The 11,084-nt window shown below is 39.2% G+C and overlaps 1 protein-coding gene and 1 pseudogene across 3 annotated transcripts in view; one reads left to right on the top strand and one right to left on the bottom strand.

Annotated features, from left to right (window-relative positions):
* LOC108521263 (heterogeneous nuclear ribonucleoprotein K pseudogene) overlaps window positions 1-350 on the bottom strand; it is a 6,640-nt pseudogene extending 6,290 nt beyond the window's left edge.
* PRRC1 (proline rich coiled-coil 1) overlaps window positions 9-11,084 on the top strand; it is a 32,270-nt gene continuing 21,194 nt past the window's right edge. The window contains exons 1-4 of one of the 3 annotated variants that reach the window (XM_017860988.1): window positions 9-212; window positions 5,871-5,993; window positions 6,941-7,330; window positions 9,025-9,185. In XM_017860988.1, coding sequence (XP_017716477.1) covers window positions 5,891-5,993; window positions 6,941-7,330; window positions 9,025-9,185 — 654 coding nt within the window. In that variant the 5' untranslated portion in view covers window positions 9-212; window positions 5,871-5,890. Of the gene's footprint in view, window positions 213-255; window positions 317-5,870; window positions 5,994-6,940; window positions 7,331-9,024; window positions 9,186-11,084 lie in introns of those variants that run through there. The other 2 variants (XM_017860989.1, XM_017860990.1) reach the window with 2 other exon arrangements.

Below are 11,084 nucleotides of genomic sequence, written 5' to 3'. Positions count from 1 at the left end.
CGCGGGCGGGGCGGCGCGGCGCGGCGCGGCGCGCGGCCGACGTGGCAGCCGCAGGAGCATGCGCCGCCAGTGGCCATCTTGTAGGCGGGGACGCGCCGAGGTGAGCTCCAGTACGCACCTTCGCTGTCTGCTTCAAGCTGTAGTTCTGCGTCCCGACCTGCCTAACATACCCCACTCTTCAGCGACCACGCAGGCATTTTCCCGGTCCCCAGGTGATCGCCAGATGGCTGCGACGCGCGTGTAGGAGGCGGGTGGCATGGCATGGCATGACTTGCAGGCGCCAGAGGCAGACCCCGAGGGACGGTGTCCCTGGAAGGTGGGCGGGCCGGCCGGCGCCACTGGACGCCCATGTCGTTTCCGAGACCCCTAGTCGCGCGGTTTGGGCGCAGCTGTGGCGGCGTGCGGAGTGCAGCAGACAGGAGTGCACGTCGCAAGATGAGCAGTTTCCGCTGGGGGTGGCACGGTGGGCGCGTTTCGAGGGTCTCGCCCCGCGACACTTTGCTCCTCTCCAAGGACCAAGGCTGGAGCGCCTTGGCCCTTAGGCCCCACGTTCCAGTGCGCTGACTTCAAGAGAGACTGGCGGCGACCGCCGGTGGACCTTAGCCCGGCCCTGTCTGGCCTGGAGACGTGGCAGAGCCTGAGGGGAGGCAGCTGTCTCCTGAAACAGGATTTCGGCCGCCCTGGTCCTGGAGAGGCCCAGGAGGCTCGAGAGTCATCACACCAGGACCGGCAATGAAAGGAAGCTTATTTTCCCTGAGGTTACCCCATCGGTGCTTAGCGCCACTTGGGAGGGGTTTTGCATTCTTTAGTTTCTTTGTTTGGTCTTGGGACCTGCTTCAGTCAAATTTGCAGGATAGCACGTTTCCTAGATTGACAGAATTTATAGCCAATAGTGTTTTTGTCATTCGAAGTTATTTTGAGAGACAACGTGCATTTCTGCAATCGTGACACATCTTGGCATTCAATTTAATTCAGTGAAAATTTGTAAAATTTTATTTTGGGGTCAGATTAGGCTCTAGCTAACGCTCACTGCCTGGTAGTAGAGGCAATCTTGTGGCACGAGTAGGTCAGCAATATTTGCTCTTAATGCTTTAAAGTTTATCAAAGCTTCACTATTCCATTTCTTGTAAACTTGTAAATAGCCATCCACTTTTTTTTTTTAAACAGAAAAACCAAGGCACTAGCAAATTGGAACAACAGAGTCTAGCCAAACTGAGAGCTCAGTTTTCCAAATTGTTTTCTTCACTTGTTCTTTAGTGTTGATACATAAATAGTACTTTTTGTGACAAGACTTGAGCCCTAAAACAGTTACCGACTCTGACACTTCAGTGGTGTTTTATCATAATAGGTTTTTTTAGTAGGAGGCACTATGTTTATGCATGTAAAATTTACCTCAGTATTGCCATTACGCCAGTTTTCATATTTTAAGCCATTAAAGACAAATAAATTATTGATTCCGCTTAATGGCTTTGTATTCATTGTACAGTTTCTTTTGCAGACACATTTGTTAATGTTAGGGATTCTCTTACAGTAGGACTTCTACTAGTCGTTGTAAGGATTGGGGAGCATCTGTAGTAGAAAGTTGAATGGTTAGTAAAAAATTAAATGAAGAAAAGAGGTAGCCTTGGTTGAGGAGTGATAAAATCTCCAACGGGGCATTTCTGGCTCAGGTTATCTACCTTCAATGTATAGGTACTGAATGAAAGGATTCAGCCTCCCTGGACCCCTGTTCTCTACTTAGTGCCATAGATATTTCCTGTGTTCACAGCCAAACTTGTTGAAAGTCTTACGCGTGTTAGTCTCGCCTGCCACTGCTCGATTCAGTTTACACTGGAATCTTTCTTCACTCTTTACATGAAAACCACTCTCCCTAAATTCATCTCCAGTTTGGCAAATCCATTGAACTTCTCAGTATCCTATTTGGCTTCTCTGCAGCATTTAATACTGTTGCCCATTCATACTGTGAAACACTGGCTTTTGGACACCACAGTCTCCTGGTTTTCTTCCTTTCTTTTTGCTCATCTCTTATTCTCTGCAAGCTTGTCTTCCATCTTACTAAACCAGTAATTGGTTTTACATCATTTTCTCTTATCTCTTGGTATTTTCTTGCATAATCCCTCTCAAAACATGACGTTAGACTATCAGTACACTGATGACACCCACATTTGTGTGGTTGCTAAGCTCCAGACCAAGTCAGTGTCTCTACTTAGATGTTTGTTTCAAGGAACTTAAACAGCATGTCAAAGACTAAACATTTTATGATTTCCCCCATCTGACTCCCCCAGAAAGAACATCAAACACATTGGCCTTTTGCAGTGTTTTCTATCTTTGTGCATGGCACCACCATCTATCTAGTTGTGCAAGTCATGCCTCCTTTCCCTGCCTCCATACCCAGTCAGTCACTGAATTTTGCCATCTAATCTTGTCTTGAACTTATTTACTTTTCTCCATCTCCACTGTCATCACTTGAGTCTGGATCAGAGCTTTTCAACTTTGGCACTATTGACGTTTGGGGCCACTTAATTCTTGCATGTAGGCTGTGCATTGGAGGATTTTTAGTAGTATTCCTAACCTCTTCCTGCTATATGCCAGTAGTAGCCCTCTCATTGTGACAATAAAAAATGTCTTGGACATTGCCAAGTGACCCGTTGGGGGCATAATCAGCCCCTCCCACTATGAAAATCATTGGTCTAGCTTGTTATATACTTCTGTTTGAACTACTTCTGTATCTTCCTTAATGGCCTGTCTGCATCTGCTCTGTCTGCCCAGTGGCCCAGTCTACATACTTTGTTCAGATCTTTTCAAAAAATAAATAGGAATTGCTAATGACTGGAATCAGCCTAAATGTCCTTCAACAGGTAAATGGATAAACTATGGTACATCTATACAATGGAATACTATTCAGCAATAAAAAGGAACCAACTTGATATTTGCAGCAGCTTGCATGAATCTCAAGAACATTATGTTGAGTGGAAAAAAGCCAACTTCAAAAGGTTATACGTTGTATGATTCGATTTATGCAACATTCATGGAATGAGAAAGTGATAGAAAACAGAGCAGTGTTTGCCAGGGCTTGTGGCTGATGGGAAGGTAGATAAAGGAACAGCCTGAGGAAGTTTCTTTTTAGTGATGGAATAGTTCTGTATCCTGGTTGAGGTGGTGGTTGTATGAGATTGTGCATATGATGAAACTTCATAGAACTGTGCACATACACACACAGTAAATGTAAAAATGTGAAATACAAATAAGGTCTATAGTTAATAGTATTGTACCAATTGTCAATTTCATGGTTTGGATCATTGTAGTATAGTTATTTAAGATGCTGTTATTGAGAGAAGCTGGGTTTGGGGTACTCAAGAACTCTGCTGTTTTTACATCATTTTTTGTGAATCTAAAATTGCTTCAAAACAGTTAAAACAAAAGACAGTTATGCTACCCTCAGCTTGAATACCTTACAATTGTAGAATATAGTAAATTTCTCTTCATAGGTTTTAGCCTGTAAATTGTTAAGTACAATGAGTTCTGAGATCTTCTCCAAAGAACCAATGTATCAGTATGTTCAGATCCCCTGTTCTTTATTCTTCATTTTAAAGTTTAAATTCCTAGTTCTTTATGGCTCCTTGACCCTAGTTTCAGTAAACAACCCCCTTCTAGCCTCTATCAACTGCTCTGACCTTAGTCACCCTTGGTCACCTGCTCTGACCTTAGTAATCCTTGGTCACCTGCTCTGTTCTTAGTCATCCTGGGTCACCTGTTCTGTAACCATTCTTCCTGCCAAACTACTTACCCTGCTGCTCCGGCTCATACCCTTGCTGTCTTTAAAATAGCCAATCGGAATTAGGTTAGACTGTGTGGTCCAACCCTAGCCCATAGGGGAAAGACACAGCAGTACGGACTAGCTGCATTAGGATAAGAACCCCTTCCCCTCCATTGTTCAGGTGTGTTCTTGACATTGCTCCATCTGTGAGATGAACCCGTCTATAGAAGTAAAATTGCCTTGCTGAGAAAGGCAAGCTCGAGTGCTATTTATTTTGCAGCACTGAAAATTTATTTCTAATACAATGACATTCTGTTCTTTAAAAACCCAAGTTTTTTAACCTGGTTTATAAGGCTGAACACCTTCTGGGCTTCTGTCTGCCACTCCAGTCCAGATTCTTCCTTTCTCTCCCTTCACATGGATTTTCTTGAATGTATCTTGTTCTCCCCAGCTCAGTTGGTATATATATTTGCTATATGTTCACATTTTCTGAACTCTGCCTTTCTTCCCTTTCCCAATGAAGTTCTTATCCTTCAAATCTTGGTTTATCTGTGACTTCTTTGGAGAACCCTTTCCTTACCTCCAAGTCAAAAGTCATAATCCTGTTCAAACAAAACTTACCCTCAGAACACATAATTCAGCTACCATTAATTGTAAATTGGTTTTATTATTTGATTGTTTCCTGTACTAGATTGAATATCCTATTTGTTTTTACTAATCATTGTTATTTCCAGAGGTACTAGTATAGTGCTCGTCAAGCAGTTGGCCTTCGCTAAAATCTTATTAAATGAATAAAAATATTAAAAACAAATGTAGCATATTTAGAAGTTGGTTCTGTACTTGAGATACACTTCAGGATTTGTAATTTTAAAGAAAGTTTTCTCATATTTTATAATCCATTGTCGTCTGTTAGGACCCTGCTATCTGATGGCATTTTTGCTATAGTTAATTTTTCTAAAACCTCAGATACGCAGTTTATCTGTTACTGGATATGCTTTAAAATGTGAACCAGGAAAATTGTGAATTAATGTTTTTATCAAATGAAGCACATTTTATTTTATTTTATTGAGACAAGGTCCTGCTTTGTTGCCCAGGCTGGAGTGCAGTGGCATTCTCACTGCTCCCTGCAGCCTCAACCTCCTGGGATCAGGTTATCCTCTCACCTCAGCATTCTGAGTTGCTGGAACCATTGGCACGTGTCACCCTGCCTGGCTAATTTTTAAATTTTTTGTAGAGATGGAGTCTTCCTATGGTGCCCAGGCTTGTCTCAAACTCTGGTCTCAAGGGATCCTCCTGCCCCTACCTCCCAAAGTGTAGGGTTACAGTCATTAGCCAATGTGCCCGGCTTTTTTTTTTTTTTTAATGTTAATGGGGATATCTTGTACACAGTGCTTTATGAGAGAAGAGGATGGGCTTCAAAAATACATTAAATAATTACTTATTTTTAGAGATGAGGTCTTGCTGTGTCACCCAGGCTGGAGTGCAGTGGTGCAGTAATAGCTCACTGCAGCCTTGAACTCCTGGGTTCAAGCCATCCTGCCACCACAGCCTCCCAGAGTCCTGGGATTTCAGGCGTGAACCAACGTGCCCAGCCTCATTGTTATTTTAAATTTAATAATGATTGAAATTTATGTTTATTTACTTGTTTTTATTTTTTAGAAATGAGATCTTGCTATGTTGCCCAGGCTTGTCTCCAACTCCTAGCCTCAAGTGATCCTCCCGTCTTGACCTCCCAAAGTACTGGGATTATAGACAGGAGACACCACACCTGGCTCAGACATAACTACCTCTAACATGCATTCATGTGGCAGAAATCAAATTAGTAGTTTACTGTTTGAAATGTAGTAGATAATTCGTTGTGTTGTTATTACGAGATTATTTCCCAGTTATAAAGTATCTACATGGGAATGTTACAGATTGTTTGATATTAAATATAGATTGCTTTCTTAGAAGTTTGGACAAACTCTTCATGTGGAAAAAAGTCGCATTGTAAATAGTAAAGGTGGACGTCTATCTCTTAATTTTTTTTTTTAGTCGTTCTCTAACTATTCAAGCTTTAAAAATATACTTTTGGTTACTGTGTAATGTTTGTTACATTTTTATATTTTTACAGTATACCATAATTGAAGAAAAATGATGGAAGAGAGTGGAATAGAGACAACACCACCTGGGACTCCTCCACCAAATCCTGCAGGACTGGCTGCTACTGCTATGTCTTCTACCCCTGTTCCACTAGGTACACGTAGTTGTCTAATGTCTCATGTGTTTTGAGAATAGTGAAGATGCTATCATCTTTTCTCAGAGTCAATTAAGAAAAGAATGCATATGTTAAAACTTCTCTATTAATTTTTAGGATGAAAGGAAATAGCCTTTATAATTTAAAGAGTAGAAAGACTTTTGTATTTAAAGTAAGAAAACAGTGTTTTGCTTTAGGTAGACTTTTGTTCTTTATGTTCATAATTTTATAAAACATCATTTATATTATGACAAAATATCCTAAAATCATGTGTTAGCTTTGTCTACTGTTCTTTTTCTTTTTTTTTTTTTGAGATGGAGTTTCACTTGTCGCCCAGGCTGGAGTGTAGTGGTGCGATCTCATCTCACTGCAACCTCCACCTCCCAGGTTCAAGTGATTCTCCTGCCTCCGCCCCCTGAGTAGCTGCGATGACAGGCAAGCTTGCCACCATGCTCAGCTAATTTTTGTATTTTTAGTAGAAAGGGGGTTTCACCATTTTGGCCAGACTGGTCTCAAACTCCTGACCTCAGGTGATACACCTGCCTCGGCCTCCCAAAGTCTTGGGATTATAGGTGTGAGCCACTGCACTTGGCCTACTGATCTATGACTTTGTGGTGATTAACCTATCTGAGCCTTCAGGGCATAGGTTTATATGCTCAAACTAGGGATGAAAAATTGCTTTATTTTATTAAAATACACCAAAACAAACCAAAAGCAAAAGCGAACAATACCATAGGTTCATACAGCTGCTTCTTTTACTTATGGGGGTTGAAAGTCATTTACACTCAATTACATTTGTTGTATATTTTAAATTACACATTTTAAAATAATTCTTATGATATGCTCTGGTAAGTTTAAAAATTTTGCAAGGAAGTAATGAGACAGTTTGTAAACTAAATAAAAAACATTTCTAATTCTGTGGTTTTATCCTCTCCACTTTTTTCTAGCGGCAACCAGTTCTTTTTCTTCTCCAAACGTATCCTCCATGGAGTCCTTCCCGCCACTCGCATACTCTACTCCTCAGCCGCCCATTCCTCCTATGAGGCCTTCAGCGCCATTACCTTTTGTGCCTCCTCCTGCAGTTCCTTCTGTCCCACCACTTGTTACTTCTATGCCACCTCCTGTTTCTCCATCAACTGCTGTTGCCTTTGGTAATCCTCCTGTATCCCACTTCCCACCTTCAACTTCTGCCCCAAACGCTCTTTTACCTGCACCCCCTTCGGGTCCTCCTATATCAGGATTTTCTGTTGGTTCAACTTATGACATTACAAGGGGACATGCAGGGAGAGCTCCCCAGACACCCCTGATGCCATCATTTTCTGCACCTTCAGGAACAGGTAATTCTCTCTTCTTAATACTTTGAAATACATGGCTATTAATTAATGTTTTATTCTTTTTTAAAATAATAGCTTTGTTGAGATGTAATTTATGTACTCTACAGTTCACCCACTTTAAGCATACAGTTCCATTGTTAGTTTACATACAGAATTGTGCATCCCTTGTCACAAGTTTATAACCTTTTCATCACTTTAAAAAAGAAACCCTATACTTTGTAGCATCAGCCCCGACTGTCCCCCAAATCGTCACAGCTCTAGGCAGCTACTAATCTACTTTCTATGTATATAGATTTGCTTATCCTGGTCATTTCCTATAGATGGCATCATATAATATGTGGTCTTTTGTGACTGGCAACTTTCACTTAAATATTTTCACTTAACTATTTCACTTAAATATTTTCAAGGTTCATCCATGTTATAGCATTTGTCAGTACTTCATTCCTTCCCTTTCATGGCTGAATAATATTCCAGTGTATGAATATGTATACCACATTTCGTTCATTCAGTTAATCAGTTAATGTTGGGTTATTTCCACTTTGTGGCTGTTTAGATAATGCTGCTATAAATATTTGTTTACAAGTTTTTATATGGACATGTTTTTATTTTTCTTGGGTGTCTACCTAGGCATGGAATTGCTGACTTACATGATAATTCTACACCAAACTATTTTCTAAAGCAGGTGTACCATTTTACTTTTTTATCAGCATTGGGCGGGGTCCTACTTTCTCTGCATTAATGTTCTCTTTATTGCTTTCTTTGGTTTTCAGTTACTTGTCGCATGTTTTTGCCATTTAAATTGTTAAAATAAGGCTGGTATAATTTAGTATATGATTTCTTTATGTGATATACAACTCAGTAGATGATTAGTATGGGATGTCAGAAAATTTCAAAATTTTGTCCTAATATTTGTTAATTTATAGAGAAATTTGAAGGTGAAGTCTGAGTTTTTTTAAGTTTTACTGAAAAAATTATCAGGACTGACTGTTCCAGGGAGTAGTGTTTTTTTAGCCAGGTAAAAATTCAAAAACAAATAAAACCTCATGTATGCCAAAAGTTTGTGATATTAGGTCATTTCCTTTCCTAGGTCAGTTACATCTACTTGTTTTGTTTCTTTGGAATAATTGTTGCAAATGAGTTATCAAAACTTTGTGCTTGTCATCCTCTGCCTGTTGTTTCTCATTTTAGGGAAAAGAAGCAACTTTGCTGTGATTTTTATTATCTATCTTTCCCTGTCTACCTTTACAAATGAAACTTACTGCAGAGTACAAGTACTATATTTATGTCTATGTATATATGAATTTTCTTTTTGAGTTAACATGAAGTATGTAGAGTACATGTAAGAATTGCATGCTTTTTTGTGATGAACTTCAGTGCTCAATTAATTTTATGGATTAAAGAGACCTGAACTACAGCCGTTCATATCCAAGTGCTGAATAGGACAGACCTGAAGAACTTTTGGATATATGCTTTTTGTCGATTTTCAGGATACTTGGTGTAAGCCTATGTAAAGGGGAATACATTTCTCTTTGGAAATTCTGTTTAATTTGCATTTTATAAAGGTTTGTGTTAATCCTTGAGTTTATAACTCAGTCTTCAAATGCCTGAATATTAATATTAAAGTTGTTTGAGCTACTCCTTTTATAGGAAAAGTTTTGGAATAAATTATACATATTGAAATTTTTGCCATTGACTAGGTCTTTTGCCAGCTCCTATTACTCAGCAAGCCAGTTTGACATCTCTGGCACAGGGAACTGGAACCACATCAGCCATTACTTTCCCAGAGGAGCAAGAAGACCCTAGAATTAATAGAGGTCAGGATGAAGCATCTGCTGGTGGGATCTGGGGTTTTATTAAGGTAAGAGGTATTTTAAAATTATGTTTAATTTTCTAATTTTAAAACTAATAGTTTTCGTTAGAGAAAATTTTGAAAATACAGAATGGCACAAGGAAAAATAAAATTCTTTTTTATTAGCAGTTTTCTGTAGCTGCTATCAGTCTCTTGCTTATGGATATCTGTGTAAACGTTCCTTTGAATTAAAATCAAATTGAAGTAGTGACTGGTCGGATGGATACTATTTCGTGTTTTCTGGTTTTTACTGAGCATATATCGTGGACATCTTCCTGGCCATAAAATATTTTTTTCAGAAATGTATTTTGGTTTTTCTTGTGGCTGCTTCACTATACACGCTGTTGCATTTATTTCCCATGTTTTATTTTGCTATTCTGCCTATTGGCATTTTCTAATTGTAATTATTTTTCTAAATTAGTTGATTTATTTTAATTGACAAAAATTGTATGTTTATTATGTACAACATGATGTATATATGAAGCGTGTATACATTCTGGAATGGCTGAATTGAGCTAATTAACATATGCAGTACCTCACATATGTACAATTTTTTGTGGTGAGAAAACTTACAAAACCTTAAATATAAGATTTTATATTTCAAGAATATAATGTGTTGTTCTTAACTATAGTCACCATGTTGTAGAAGAGATCTCTTCTAATTGTAATTCTTATCAATAAATCATCATAATGATAGGTCTGGCATGGTGACTCATGCCTGTAATCTTAACACTTTGGGAAGCCTGGGCAGGGGAATTGCTTGAGCCCAGGAGTTCTATATGAGACCAGCCTGAGGAACGTAATGAGACACAGTCTCTACCAAAAACTTAAAACAATTAGCCAGGCATTGTAGCATGTACCTGTGGTCCCATCTACCCAGAGGCTGAGGTGGTAGGATTGTTTGAGCCCAGGAGGTCCAGGCTGCATGAGCTGTGATCATGATACTGCATTCCAGTCTGAGTGACAGAGTGAGACCCCGTCTCAAAAAAAAAAAAACCCAAAAAACTATGTGAGCACTGTTTTATGTAAATCTTTATGGGCATCTTTTTTTCCTCTGAATTAATTCCTGATGAACATTTGAGTGAACATTTGAAAAAATTGATACATATTCCACTCTTGGAAGTTTATACCAAAATACACTGGTATAGCATTTTTCACTTGCCAGCAGTAGTTATTAATTTGGACTAGGATATTTTCTGATTTGACAGGCAAAAAATAATACCACATTTTAATTTGCTTTCCTTTGCTACTGAATTTGAACATTTTCTCATATGATTTTAGCCATTTGTATTTTCTTTTGTGAAATATTGGTTATGTTCTTTGCCTAGTTTTAAATTGGGAAGATTTTCTTTGGTTAATTTGTAAGAGTTCCTAATACAGTAAGAGTACTTTTCTGTATGCTCTCATATGTTGCAGTTTTCTCAACTTTTAGTTTACATTTTAATGTTGTTACCTTTTTTGACAAAAAAGTTCTTCAGTTTCAGAAGTCAGTTCTATCAATCTCTTCTCTTCTCTTCTCTTCTCTTCTCTTCTCTTCTCTTCTCTTCTCTTCTTGATCAAGTCTTGCTCTTATCACCTAGGCTGGAGTGCAATGGCGCAATATTGGCTTACTGCAACCTTGCCTCCTGGGTTCAAGCAATTCTGCTGCCTCAGCTTCCCAAGTAGCTGGGATTACAGGTGTGTGCCACCACGCCTGGCTAATTTTTTTGTATTTTTAGTAGAGATGGGGTTTCACCATTTTGGCCAGACTGGTCTCGAACTCCTGACCTCGAGATCCACCCGCCTCGGCCTCCCAAAGTGCTGGGATTACAGGCGTGAGCCACTGCAGGTGGCCTCTCTTGTTTTTACATTTTTTTTCTTTTTTAATGCTAAAAAAGACCTTTTCCCACTATGATACTGTGATAAATG

Source organism: Rhinopithecus bieti, unplaced genomic scaffold (genome assembly GCF_001698545.2).
Source record: "Rhinopithecus bieti isolate Rb0 unplaced genomic scaffold, ASM169854v2 scaffold_58409, whole genome shotgun sequence".
Taxonomy (NCBI): Eukaryota; Metazoa; Chordata; class Mammalia; order Primates; family Cercopithecidae; genus Rhinopithecus; species Rhinopithecus bieti.
Note: the sequence above shows the minus strand (reverse complement) of the source record. Positions and strands in the feature narration are given on the sequence as shown.